The 14716-nt window shown below is 55.1% G+C and overlaps 1 protein-coding gene across 7 annotated transcripts in view; it reads right to left on the reverse strand.

Annotated features, from left to right (window-relative positions):
• Window positions 1–14716, reverse strand: part of LDLRAD4 (low density lipoprotein receptor class A domain containing 4) — a 380175-nt gene that overhangs the window by 10660 nt on the left and 354799 nt on the right. For 6 of the 7 annotated variants that reach the window (XM_075993695.1, XM_075993692.1, XM_075993694.1 and 3 more), the window contains one exon: window positions 6861–7015. In XM_075993695.1, the coding sequence (XP_075849810.1) occupies window positions 6861–7015 (155 nt within the window). Of the gene's footprint in view, window positions 1–3900; window positions 5777–6860; window positions 7016–14716 lie in introns of those variants that run through there. The other variant, XM_012745962.3, reaches the window with a different exon arrangement.

Consider the following 14716-nt stretch of genomic DNA (forward strand, 5'->3'; position numbering starts at 1 on the left):
GGGCCACCAGAATTAGGCTAATTGAGAGAATTTTTTATTTTATTTTTTTCAGATCAAACCATTCCAACTTTTAAGGACTAACTAAAAAATAAATAAACCTTACTATTAGATTATTAATGTCACTACTTTATACATTTAAAAGGTTACTACAAATTTGTTTATAAAATTTTCCATGAATTTTATCTAAAAATACTATTTTAGCATTTTTTTTGCCACAATACAAACCATGATCAAATGAATTACCCTTGGGATTCTGTAGATTACTAGAACTGCCTTCAGCAGCTGTTTATGTGAACGGAGCAGGTTTTGTAATTGCAGAAGTGATGCACAGACATATTCCTACCAGGGAAGTTTTAGGACACAGAGCCGGGCCTGTCCACACCCTGTCCCCAGAGCCGGCTGCAGTGTGCCGGGGGCCTTCCTGCCTGTCCTTCACAGCACTAGTGTGCACCTCCGACAGCATCAGGCTCATGAACAGCGTCACTCTGGCTTTGCACCGACACTGCCCCCTTAGCCCTGTCGCCCGCACGATGCAGTAGACGTGGCTCTAAGTAGATCTTGACTGGTATGAAAACTCTGACTCATGTCCCATGAACCAATAGGGAAAAGGGGGATCTGCCACACAAATCTGCTGCTCAGCATCCCTGCCCCGTCTCCGCCCAGCAACTCAGCCTGCTGTTTCTCTTATTTGGAGGGAGGTGTTCTCATCTTGAAGTGATATGAAATTATCTATCCTCGAATACTTTAACTAGACACGCCAAAGGGGAAATCTTTCCAGTGCCCGCCCTGGCAGCCGGTCACGGCATGCCCTGCTCATCAGGGAACGCCATGCGGCTGGTGGCAAGACACCTGCGCCGGCGGTTTCCGGTGAGGTGCTCACTGCCCCTTGCACTCGGTCCACTTGGCTCTTGGAAAAGCAGTGTCTAAGACTTGTGAAATAATGGAGGGTTGTTATAGGAAAAAGTCAACAACAAACATATCTGGTCCCTGGTGCAGCAGGAGTCTGCCTCACCCACAGGGAGATTGTCCCCTGCCACCTTTCATCCCAGCAGTGATGCCAGAGGAAGCCTGTGGCTCTCTCTGCTTTAGTCTGCAGTGTCAGAAACAGGACAATCACAACTGCATTGCAAGCCTGTTAGTTTGTTCTTATGAACCTCATTGGAAGTAGTTCCTTTCCATCATTTTATAAGTGCTTTTCTAAACCCAGTCTAAAGCAGGCAGGACAAAGAGAGCCAGCGCGCCAGCCACAGTGGGAAGGAACAGCGGTGTGGCCCCTGCTGCCTGTGCCCTATGCAGAGATCAGGACGCTGCCTGTGGTTTCACAGACACCCCTGGGCCTGGGCCCCACCTTGAAGTCCTTGCGTGGGGACGGTTATTAGACGGGCACGGCCCAGGTGGAGAAGGGCACCCCACCACGCTGTATCCTGGAGGCCCTCCCACCGTGAGTTCTGGGTCTCAAGGTGGTGAGCTCCTGGCTGTGAGCCACCTGTCCTCTGGCCGCCCCTGCCCCCAGGCCGACAGACAGGCCACTGACTGCCAGGCTGAGCTATAGGCAGCCAGGGAGCTCAGAGCCCCTCTGCCCTCTCGGCCACGGGCTCTAGCCACAGAGGAGGGCCCTGCCCGGGGAGATGACGGGACAGCAGGGCCATGAGTGACCGTGCCAGGCTGGGTGCAGGACATGCTGGACGCTGCTGACCCAGACACACGCCTGAACTCCTCTAGGAGGGACAGCATATACTTCCACAAGGGTGTTCTCGCTCATTTTGCTGGAAACCAGTGGCCTTCTTGGTCTATCTTTGTTTTCAGCCTGTGGTAAAGGCCTGAATGCAGAGTATTTTTTCTAGAAAACCACCACCGCTGTGTAAACCCATAAGTGGCAATGACACGGCCCAGGTGTCAAGGGGCCACGTGGGGAGATGGATGACCATCTGACGACCATGAAGTCCCCGTCTTCCCTCCCCACGGCCTGCAGAGCCTGCGTAGCCCCGGCCGTGCGGGCGACGGCCTGTGGCTGCCCCCAGCGCCGTGCTGGAGGGCACCTCCCAGGAGGCATAGGCGCCTGATCGGCACAATTGATTTAATCCCGGCAGCAGCTGGTAATGAAGAGATACCTGACGTGATTCCTTTTGTTAACTCTTTAATTGAAATTGCTGTTTCTATAGGTCAAAAACGGCTGAATATCCACAATTTCAGTGAAGGTGCTCCCTGGCCCTCTGCCCGCGCCGCCCGCACGGGCTGGGCTGGCCCTGCCAGGCGGCGCTGCCACCCCAGGGTCCATGGCCCCGGCACGAGCGCTCCAGCAACATGCGCAAACAAGCCTTCAGGCTGTGTCTGGAACAGCCCCTTTGTTGTTTTCCTGTCAATATTACTCGGTGGTCTAAGATAATGGAAAGAAATCTAGACAGGCAAGGTTTGAAATCATGTAAACCAGACTCTAAACAACAAGTTTAGGCTACCTCAGGAAAGCATACAGGATTCATATCACAAATCCACCTGCTGCTATCCGCCATTATTTAATCATCTACCTTTCCGGTGATTCAATTCAAGCCTGGGTCGCTGTCTTTCATTTTCATCAGAAAAGGCTGCTTCTGACAAACGCCGGGCCAGCACCATCCCGCCCCTGGGCTCCCCTGGACGCGCGGTGTCTCCGGAGCTGGCTGGCCGCGAAGGCCGACTGGCTTCGGGAGGCACAGAGCAGAGGCGCAGAGGAGCGAGGCGCTGGCGGGCGGGCGCTGTGCCGCCTCTCTGTGGCCGCGCAGGAGCGAGTCCCGGGAACCGGGAACCAGGCTGTGCCAGGTGCCTCCACAAGAAGGGCGGGGGTAGCCCCGGCCCGGCACCAAATCGCAGAGGAGGACCCTCCCCAAGAACCAAGGGTGCCCAGAGCTCCCGAGATCCTATAGATCAGCCTCCACCTGGCTCTTCTTGTGGCTGGAGGGGACAGCCCACTGCTGGGGCAAGGGACAGCTCACGCCAGGGGAAGAAAGTTTCCTCAACCAAATCCCAACGCCTGTCCGCTCTGCCTCCTCCTCAAAGATAAAACCTAACCATCGTCCTGGCATTAATATTTTCCTAAATCTTGACTATCAAGTCTTCCACCAGAAATGTATAAAAGTAAATTTGACTGACAGTGTTAAGCCAGATCACCTGGAGGTGACAGGTTAGATGCCAGCCCTTCTCGCACCGGCTGAGGACAAACGCAGCTGTCATCCACTTGCCCGTGGAGCCCTGCTGGTCTGCACCGAGCGGCCGAGAGCCCCAGACAGGAGGGAGCCCCACGCCCACAGCCTCGCACCAGCAGGGTTCACCCCACCCGGCTCCCAGGGACTCGGGGAGATCGGGGAGAAATGCTGGCACTTACGAGCTCACAAAACCAGAGGCTGGTGGGGAGCCGGTGATGGCAGCAAGTGCAGACACACACTCGCCTGCTCCTTGCCCAGCACAGACCACTCAGCACCGCGCAATCCTGGGCGGTGCTGAGTGGGCGCAGTGGTGGTGCCAGCTGGGCCTTGTCAGCAGGGGTGGGGACGTCCCCACCAGCTGGCTGTGCTGGGCCCTGCCCCTCTGACTCTGTCAAGGAGGTGACTGCTTGGCACAGGCAGTCAGTCACCATGGGATGGCAAAGGAGGGCAACCTGGAAGGGCAACTTGGAATGGCCCATACCAGGTGCACATGGGCCAGAACCAGGCCAGGCACGGGGCGGAGGAGACGTGGGTGCGCTCTCCAAACGGCTCCCACTGCTCCCTGAGCCTCCCCTCCCGCCACACACGCAGACAGCCAGCAAGACCCCGGGGCCTTCCCAGGAAGACAGAGAGGGTGGCAGTGGGGCCCGGGCCTCAGCCAGCTGGGTCTGCAGGTGCTGCTGATGGCGGGGACCGAGCACGGCCACTGCCTGTTCCCTACCTCACTCCATGTCTGCTCCATGCCCGCTCCTGTGGGGTTGTCCACTGACTGACAGGGTCACAGAGAAGGGCAGAGATCACCAGGAAACTGTTCCCAAGGCAGAGTTCCAGACCAGCCCCCGCCCGTGTTGCTGGGCATCACTCTCTCCATTCTGCTGACGCCTCAGAGCCCTCCCACCATGGCGGCATTGTCCCCTCCCACCAGCCAGCACCTCTAGACAGGGCCGTGCCGTGCGCCTTGGGGCACTACTCACATCCGATCAGATAATTCTTTGTTGTGGGCTTCCCTGAGCACTGAAGGGTGTTGACAGCACAGCATCCCTGTAGCTCACCCCCCTTGGGATAACCAAAAGCCCCTCCAGACATTGTCAAGTGTGCCCTCCGCAGTAAGAGTGCCCTTGGCTGCCTATAAACCAGACTGCTGTCCGGGCAGTCCAAAGGGAAGGAGCATCTCCCCGCAGGAGCCTGGGGGGCGAGGGGGAGGGGCCTGCCTGGCAGCCGGGCGCCCTCGGGGCAGGGGTGGGGGCAGAGCCAAAAGTGCTGCTAGGTCAGTGTCTGCGTCCAGGAGACAGACGGGTCCCTCCTCCTCTGCGCTCTGTCCTGTTTCAGAGCCGTCAGCTGGGCTAACAGTCCCAGCTGGGCCACGTGCTGTGGTCACCACGTGGGACGCACCTTGAGTTTTGTGGAACGTTGTACGGAGCCCATTGCTGAGCTGCACAACATCCACAGTCCCCTTTGATTAAGGGGGCACCTGTGCCTTGTGGAGTGACAGCGCCCAGGTCTGGGTCACTCAGAGAAAGAGCAGGGTGGCCACAGCGCTCTGGCCTCTGCAGTGTGCAGCATGCACCCTGCGAGCCCCGCTCCGCACGCGACGGCTCCGGGCAGAACTCTCATCGCTTATTGACAAAATCAGGCACAGTGATGAAGGCCTCCGTGTACACAATTCACTAGATCCTGACTGTCTTCACTCGCCATGCTGTGCGCAGCCCTGAAGAGACCTCTAGAAGTTACTTAATTCCCTTCCCAATTTCAAGAAAGGCCCAATTTCAAGCTGGCCAGACAGCTTGCAGCCCTCCTGGGCACGGGCCCCACACAAACCCACTGCCAGTGACAGACAAGATACTTTCCATCAAAAGCACACTTAGATTTTTGCTTTTCTGCCTTTTAAAAAAATCACCTTCCTGCAGGCCTCTTGGCTGGTAAGGGTGTGGCTGCGTGTGCAGATGGCCCAGGGCAGCGACAAGGGGACAGGATGGCCCAGGACAGCAAGGGGGCTGGGAGTGCAGCAAGGTGGGGAGGAGGGAGTCGCCTGGCCAAGTGAGGGAGAGAAGATGCCACGGCAAGTCTGGGGGGCCGGGCCCGGGACTGTGCGCTGGGCGCAGGGACCGCAGGCATCTTGGTGCTCCTGGAGCGGAAAGCGGGGGGAGTCGTGCATATTTCCCCCGGGGCCGCGGCGTGTCCACAGTCCTGCATCGAGGCAAAGCAGTGATGTCCGAGCCTTCTGTGGTTCTGAAACTGCTGTAGTGACAAGAGTTTTTCCTGGTCCCTCTCTTGAAACACAGGAGAATTATGTGTACGTGTATTCAGAACTCAAGAAAAATTAGTCCTGTACTTGACAACCACCCACAAGCATAAGGACGCCAGAGTGCTTTGCATGCCTGGATGGCACAGACCTGTGGGCACCAGACTGCCCAGAAGGACAAAGGGCCCCGGGAGCCATCGAGGATACAACAGGGCCAGAGGGGCTCGTGGGCTGGTGTGGGGACCGAGAGGGGAGGGAGGACGCAGGGAGGAGAGGGGCAGAGGACTCTCCTAGGAGTCCTGCCTCCCACACACTGTCCCGTCTGGCCTGCACTATGGTCTGAGGGCAGCACACAGTAGCCCCACCCCAGCCCCACCCCGCACTGCCGTGAGGGCTGCAGAGCACAGGAACACACCCTATCTCTGCCGACGGGGCCACCAGGCCCACGGCCCCACGACGCACAACCTGCCCTCCTGAGAGGGGTCCCCAGGCCCTGCCCAGCTGCCACTCCTGACTCCCACTGGATGCTGCGCCCACCCATGTCGGCCTCCCTAAGTCGGGGCAGAGCAAGAACCGCACCGCCCAGACATGAAAAGCCGTGCCCCGTAGGCTGCATCCACCCCTCAGCAAGCCCCGGCGCGGAGAATCGTGGGGTTCTGCTGCCTCCGCCCACCGCTGAAGCCAGGGCTCACACTCGCCTAAACTCTCCATTCCTGAACCCCTCGCTGAAAGCACCGGATCAAAGAGGGTGCAACAGGCCCAGGACAGAGCACCCAGCACCTCTCCCCTCCCAGGTTTCACTGCACAGCAGTTTGGCTGAGTATCAGGCGGTCTGGGCCAAGAAATAGCTACAAACCTAAAAACCCCCCAAGCTGAGCGCCCGCTGCGGCAGCTCTGTGAGCACCCGCCCTGCGCAGCCCCACCTGCCGATCCTCAGGAGGCTGCCGGCCCTCGCGGCTGCCATCGTTAGTGACGTGCAAGTGCACTGTTTATTACTGGAGCTCCTCCGGTCCAAGCTGAAGAGCAGATCTCTGCTTCACAACATGGACGGGGTCACAAATCCAGCGTGGGGTCAGAGACGCCCAACACAAGAGAGCACCCACAGCGCGACCCTCAGCGTAAGTTCAGAAGGTCACAAAGCGAATCATGCGGACACACACCTGGCAGCGAGACTTTCGCAGGGCAGGCCTGGATGGGGCTGTGCGTGGGCTGCCGGGAGGGCTGCCGAGTCTCTTCTGTGACCAGGGGCTGGTCACAGACTGGTGCATGCAGATTTGCTGAGCTGAACGCAGTCTATGTGTGTGCTTTGCCATGCATTAGAACATCAAGAGAAAGTCTTCTTGTTCTCGGAACCACAGGACTGGCCTGGGAGGCCGCCCCGCGTCCCAGCCCTCTCGGTGCCCGGCCTGACCGTCGGAGCCGGGTGGCCACACACTCACCTGCTGCAGCCCGTCCTCCTGCCTCCTGCTCTGGCCTGGGCGGTGGATGAAGGACCTCGTGGAGACCTTGTAGTGATTCAGCAGGCAGACGATGACCACAACCATCACCGTGACCACCACGACGATGATGATGATCTGGGCAAACTCCAGCTCCGCTGTGACAGAAGAGGAGATCGTGTTAGACGGCCGCACCTCTGGCCCGCACCCAGTCCCCCAGGCGCCCAGCAGCTCAAGCCACTGTCATCGCTACAGACACCAGCCTCCTGCCCACATCTAGTCCTCAAGGGACCTCATGCAATGGAAATGACCACCCCACTGTGGAGAGGAAGAGCCCAAGGCACAGCCCGAGGCCACGTGTGGCTGGGCTGCGGGTCAGATCCAGTGCTGTGGGACCCTGCCGCCTGTGCATCCGACCACACCTGACGCCACTGGATCCAAGCTGCTGCCCGAGGCCCCCGGCAGACTTTGACATTGTGTTTTGCTTAGTTTTTTGGCAGTGATGGGTCTCACTATGTTGCTCAGGCTGGTCTTGAACTCCTGGTCCCAAGCGATCCTCCCACCTCAGCCTCCCAAAGTACTGGGATTATAGCCGTGAGCCCCTGTGCCTGGCTAGACTTTGACATTCTAAGAACATCCTAAAGAAAGGGGGTCCTGCAGAGCGCCGGTGCTCCGCCTGATGCATTGCACACACCTTGTCTTTGCAGTTGCACAACGAGGGGCCTCACGGAAATGTGTTCTGTTGGCCCCACAGACCTCTAGACATGCTGCCGTAACTGTCCCCAGTTCCCACACACGCCGGCCACAGCAGGCCACTCGCTGTGGGTCATCCCTTGTGGTGGGCAGGCTTGGGTGCCACCTTCTCTTGAGTATGGAATGCCCAGGGCTCCTGTCACCTAAAACCCCCTCCTGCCAGATGACACCTCCATTCCCCCACCACGGGGGGAGGGGAGGGATTGAGAAAGTCTCTCAAAGCTGAAGCTGTTTCTCCCAGTGCAACCTCTCTAGAAGACTGAAACGCGTCTGTATGACTGAGTCAAGTCTCTCAAAGCACACCGACCTCGGAACAGTACACACGTCCACAAAGACAGCACTGGCCCCTTCTCTCCAAGGCTGTGCCTTTGCCGGCGAGCTAGCAAACATCCCTGCACTGTTTCCAACACCGCAGGCCGGGCCACGTCTGGGTTTCTGACGCCATCGTTAGGAAAGATTCCCTAAGTGCCACTGACACGTGCTTCGCAGCATGGCTCGAGGCTGGTGGTTGGAGGTGGGTTTGGGGAGGAGGCAGGTTCAGTGCTCCAGGGCGCCCTGACCCCAGATTTCCTGCTCTCTGGCTGCTGTGGCTGTGCAGAGGGAAGCCTACCTGCCTCACTCGGGTGCCCCAACACCAAGAGGAAGTGACCGTGCACTCAGTGCAGTTAAAGGATCTCCTGCTCCCTCCCTCTGGGAGGAAGACAGCACATAGCTTCAGTGGGAGGTGAGGGGCGTGGGATGTGAAGACCGGCAAGAGAAAGAGGGGAGAACCCTGCCACCTGCTGCGCTGCCCTGACCCACGGCACACGTGCACATACACACACATGCGTGCACACGAGTGCAGGCCCCAGCCGCTGGGGGGGGAGGGGGCGGGGCTCTCAGCGCATCTGCTCACACGTGGGGTGAGGCGGGCGGGGCCCAAGGTGCCCACCTCAGTAGCCACAGCTGTGTGCGCCTGCCGCCCACACCCGGCACCAGCAAGGCTGGGTGAGGGCCGATGGAGGGTCCTTCTGTGTCCTGCTATGTCCTCCCCTCAGACCCCACACCCCTAGGGACAAAGACATCCAAGCACACCCACGGCACTGGGCTGGGCTGCCCTTAGCACTGGGCCCACGGGAAGGGGGCTGGCCCTGCGGCGCCTTGGAGAATGCAGACTGCCTGTGGGAGTGGCCCGCAGCAGAGCAGGCACCTCTCCTCCGCGCAGGCCTGGTTGGCAGTGGAAGGCCCGGGGGTGTCGCCGTCCAGTGGACATGGACACTGGAGGAGGCCGGCCCGAGCAGCGCCAGAGCTGCAGTCAGCGAGGCCCACAGGACTCCCAGCACCCCACCCCGGGGCTGCCATGGCTTAGCAAGGAAGGGGCTTGAGGGTCCACTTCCTATGGAGAGGAAGCCAGGGGAGCCACCAAATTTATGTCCCCACAAAAGCCTCCTCAGGGCTCATCAACAGTTTCCATGGCGAGGCCTCCCGGAAAGACTGAAGGTGCTCCCGGACAGCGAGCTGGGGCGGAGACCTCTGCTTTGGGTAGAGATGTCACGGGCCTTGGGAAGTGTGGTGTGCGGTTGACCCTCTACCCCTGCAAGTGACCGTCCCGTGTCTGGGACACACTCGCCTTGATCCTGCATCTCTCAGGACTCCACACCCACGTACCAGGCGACACCTCCCTGGCTGTGTGTCCGAAGCCTCCACTTCATCCCTTCTGACATAGAGGCCGTTAGGTGGCTTTATCAGTCAGGTGTGAATCAATGAATGACCTGGGAGCACACCCAGGTCTGGGGGCACATTCTGGGACTTGTGGGCCCAGTGACAGCCCACCTGCACAGGTGCACTCTCTGTGGGACAGCTGTAGCCACTGCCAACAGGATGAGGCCCTCAATGTCTGCAGAGCACCAGGGGTGCACCTCCAAGGAGCCCTGAGGCCCTCACAAGAGACTGGCCACCAGCCCAAGGGCCACTTCCCCAGGGGCGGGGGGAGGAAGCAGGGCACTAGATCTGCTTAGGTCACAGGCAGTGAACATATGCTGAAGACTGAGCCCCAAACAATGCCTTGTTTTACTACCCCTTATTTTTATTTTGTGGATAAATAGCAGAGTATTCACAAATTGCCCTTCAGGGGAAAGCATGCCTTGGGATGCACAAACGTTTTCTTAATGAAACTGCATTGCTTTATGGACGTGGGAAGAGAGGAAAGTGACGGTGACAGTGAAGGACCCTGCAGAGAACCGGTTTTTCCTGTGGACAATGTTCCGGGTCATCTCTGCTTGAATGTGGAAAGCCATGCAAACAAGCGTTTGCAGCAGAGCAAATCAAATTATACTTTCATAAGTCCAGGGGCATTTTTTTTATATTTGTGTTTCATTTGAAAAGTATTTTCATTATAACAATAATGAAAATTATTGAAAACTTAAACAATATAGAAGGAGACAAAATGCAAAGTTCTCCTTTCTAGCCCAAGCATCCCGACCCCACCCAGCCCCATGCCACCCTGGGCAAAGCACAAGCTACCGTGTTGTGCGTGTGCACATCTGCCTACTAAACAAGGGCTTGCTTCTTTTAATTAATGAAATCACTGCACAAATATACTGTTATGCTTTTTTTTCACTTAGCATATCACAGACATCTTTAAACAAGACTACTCTCAAAGACCCAGCTCTCTACGGCACTATTTGCTCCAGAGCACAGTACCCTGGGTGGTACCTTCTCTGACTGGTGGCTATATAGGGCAGTTTTGCTTTTTCTTTTTTTTTCTGAGACAGGGTCTTGCTCTGTCACCCAGACTGGAGTACAGCATCGTGATCATAGCTCACTGCAGCCTCAAATTCCTGAGCTCAAGTGACCCTTCTGCCTCAGCCTCTGGAGTAGCTGGGGCTAGGGGGGTGTGTCCCTGTGTCTGGCTAATTTTTCTTTTTCCTTTTTTTTTTTTTTGTAGAGACAGGCCTTGCTCTTGTTCAGGCTGGTCTCAAACTACTGAGCTCAAGCAATCCACCCGCCTCAACCAACCTCCCAAAGTGCTAGGATTACAGGTGTGATCCACCGTGCCTGGCTGGCATAATCATTTTTAATCTCAATGGTTACTGAGAACCTCTCTATAAAAAGCCTGTGCGAGTTTAGGCTCTTGTCAGCAAGGGGGCAGGTTTCCCACACCCTAAGTAACTCTGGGAACTAGCCCTTTTATAATTTGTTCCAACCTGAAGGGCAAAAACATGCAGCTTGTTTTAACTTGTATTTCTCCAATGACTGGTAATTTCACATCTTTCTCTATGGTTATGGTAATTTTTATTCCTTTTTTTTCACAATCATATTAGTTTATTTATAGTTTTCTCGTTTATTTCTTATGTATTTATAAGAAATCTTTACACATTATGACTTCAAATCTTTGTTACATGGGTTGCAAAATTTTTTCTCCCAGTCTGTCATTTCTTTAAACTTTGCTGTGAGATTCTTTATAGGTGACATAAATTTTTATGCCATCAAATACTATCTTTTTCCTTTATGGCTCCTAAACTTCCTGTTTGATTAGGAAGGCCTTCTTCAGTTTTCTAAAGATGTTTTCACCTAAGATTTTTGGAATTTGTATCTTTCTATTTAGATCTTTATTTGCTCTGGTTTTTCTTCTTCTTTTGGTCTAAGACAGCATACAGATAATTTTCTATTATCTGAAAGGCATGCATCTTTTGATCCAAAATATTATTTAAAAATTCAAGCAAGGGTAACAGAGATCTCAGTTTTGGAAACAGTGCACGGAATGACTAAAAGTTTCCCACCATCTTTCTTTTGAGGGGAACCCCTTGCCCTCAGGCTGAGTGTCCCCAGCTTTCCCGTAGGCATGCCACACTCATGGGAGCTGCTCTGCCATTGCTGTGACACCTGCACGTATGCCGTTGCCCTGAGGCTCCACACAGGAGTCATGCACAGCTGTGGCAGGTGTGTCTCAGCACACGGGAAGTGGGGTCACAGGCACTTGAGTAGTGTAGAATTTGCCTGGGGCAGGTTGGGGTCACAGGCTCATGGAAGCAGGAACAGGGTCCCCAGGGGGCTGCATATGGAGCCAAGTGACCCAGCAGGGATGTCCAGCCAGGACCCTTGGGTGACAGGAGTCTGGGGAGAGCCTCCGATACTATAGCACTTGGTCCTGCATGAGAGGCTCTTCCTGTAGGCAAGAAAGACCCCAGGGATGCCCTGGGCACAGGGCCACCATCCTAGCAACCGAGTCGTAGCTCAACTGCGTCCTATCTTGCTGCAGCGGCGATGTGATCCCCGGTGCACGTCTGGGTGGCCCGTGGTTCCCAGCTGGCATCAGCGCCTGGCGTGGGGCCCACCGCAGAGCCGCCAGCCCACAGTCCTACACGCAGCAGACTCCGGCTTTGAACTCAGGGCAAAACCTGTCAATGGAGACAGACCGCTGTCTCGTCTTTAAACCAGAGGAGACAGACAGGGAACCAGAAAACACGAGGTTTTACACTCTCCAGGCTGCCCATACTCTCCCGAGAGGGGCCGGCACATCCTCAAAGCAAAAACTATAGTGAGCAGAGAGGGTCCTGAGGACAAGCATGACACCTTCCGGACCCTGGGGTCCTGCACTGCAGATCATGTCTCCCTTCCAGACCGCTTGGAGCTCACCAGGGGGCGTGAGCAGCGCCTGCCTCGTGCCTGTCTTCCCGCCTGCTCGCTGCTCGCTCGCTTTACACGGAGGATCTACCAGACGCCTGTACCTGTTTTCGCGGGTGCACACAGCCTGGCGTGCACAGAAGGGACAGATACCTCGGGGTTGGGCTTGGGGTTTTGCTTGAGGGGGAAGGGGTCTAGAAAGGGAGAGCAAGGAAGAGACTAAATTCTGGGAGAACTATTAAAACAAAAGTTATTATTAGTTTTTTAAATAAAACCCACAAGAACAGTAGCATTAAGAAAATAATAGGATGCTTTGGGGTTTCTGAAGTTTTATGTGTCTAATGTGGATTCCGAACATAAACCACTGAGCACTTTTCTTTTATGTCAATAGCTACTGATGTCGACAGAAGAATGCCAAAAACCAGGGCACATAGGGAAGAATTTAAGGCCAAAGTCAAATTTTCATACCCCCCTGCCTTTTCTGGGGCTGTAGTTCATGAGGCTATAATGAATGAGTCACTGTGATCCAAACACCAGAAATTTTATAATAAACCCAGCCTAAAATTTACAGGAAGGCATCATAGCATCTTATTTTATTATTGTACAATAGTGACGGCAGTGATGATGGCATCTCTCTATTTTTATGGAAACATCTCCAGGAAATTTCAAGCTACCTGGTGGGGAATTACAGGAACAGAAGACTGTGCCTATCCCCTGGTGCGATGAGGAGGTGAACTGAGTCCCGCAGAAGGCATGAGAGTCTGCACTATTTTTAAGGAACCCTGGGGAAGTGTGGCTGTACCACCTCAGCTCGGGTGCACAGGCATTGCCATCTGTGGGGTGGTTAGCACGCCCTTCCGTGTGGTCTCTCCTCCACAGTTACTTATCTTCGAGCTCCAGATGTGCCCTCACTGCCCCTCTAATGGGCTGGGGCCCTCATTCGCCCCTTCCTTTCTCCCGACCAAGGAAACATCCTGGCAGCATTCAGAAAAGTGCCACGTGGAACCCACACACACCATGGAGTGGCTGCACACCAGCCACGAAGTCCTCTGCCCACCCTGCGTGGCCACTTCCCACCCTCTCAACAGCAGCCCAGCCTCGCTCCCCTACACGCAGGGTGGCCTGGGGCATGCGGACCACGGCAGAGTCTGGCCCCCTGGCTGCTGACTGGCCCCTCCCAGGCCAGTCCTGGGCAGGAGGTGACCCTCCCTGGCAGCTGGGCTTGTCTGGCTGCCGCAGGGAGCTCCTGTCTGCATTTCCTTCCTGTCTCTGTCCTCCTCAGCAGACTCCGGTGTGGTGATAAGATGACAGCCTTGGGGGTGTCTTACTCTTTATTTATGGCTCCGTGACACTTTTAAAGTGCTGAATGTTCCTAAAGGCTGGTAAATTCTTTCCAAAATTCTACAGAGACCAGGCTGCGTGGCAGGAAGACGGGAGGGGCAGGAGCTGGAATCTACTTCGACTATAATTGCCTTGAGTTTGTGAACTGTTTAGTATAAAAATACTCTTGGAGATTTTAATGGTTGAATGAAAATTCACACTCATTAAACACCATGGTTGAGGGGGAAAATTCAGCCTGTGTTACAAGAATGACTTCACAGCTTGAAGTTCAGAAGCAAAACAATAAGAGCTATCATTTTACCGATTATATTACAGATTGTGAATTTTGTTTTCCTTGGACAGTGATTGGCTACTCCATCCTACAAGTAGAACAACGGGAAGGGAAAAAAGCCACCCCACAGAAACACCCTGATTTGGTGTCATCTGCTGGCTTTATCTTCCTTTATAATGTCCTTCCTAACACCCCCACCATGAGGGGCTCACTAGCTTCGGGGGCTCCCTTTGAACTCTGTTGCAACTTGTCACTATCTTGTTTGCGCCTGTGTCCTGGTCTTCTTCCCCTATAGAGTGAGCCCTTGTGTCCTCACCAGGTGGCATGTGCCTGGCACAGAGCAGGTGTCCTTATATGTAAGCTGATGCAAAAGCCCTAAGAAGGGAGGGAGCCCGATGGCCTCACCTGCTTGAATAGTGTCCAGCACAGAGCCACACTCCACCAAACACTCACATCTTCAATAGTGCTAAAGTTTTGCTAAAGATTTTCACATTTTGCAACAATTATTCCATAATTCCTACTTTAAGGAAGTGTGAACTGTAGCTAGAAACAGAGCCTCATGGTTACTGCTAGTTACCTGTTATATACACCCTATTTATATCCATATATTTATGTAAAACATTTTGCAAGATAATAAAATTGGGAAATGATACCTACGCTCTGTGGGTGAAGAGCTGAGAGGGAAGGGCCAGGTGTGGCCCAGGCACACCCCGCCTGCCTGCGGCACAAGGCCAGGTACAGCCATCAGCAGCGGACAGGGCCCTAGAGGCTCCCTCGAGTGCAGACTGCCAGCCTGTCCGGCCGGGTGGCATCGCTGTAATCTATGAAGGCCCAAGCATTCACCCAACACGAGGACTTTTCACCACGCATTTTAGAATCTAGAGTTTCG

The sequence above is a fragment of the Microcebus murinus genome, chromosome 17 (genome assembly GCF_040939455.1).
Source record: "Microcebus murinus isolate Inina chromosome 17, M.murinus_Inina_mat1.0, whole genome shotgun sequence".
Lineage (NCBI taxonomy): Eukaryota > Metazoa > Chordata > Mammalia > Primates > Cheirogaleidae > Microcebus > Microcebus murinus.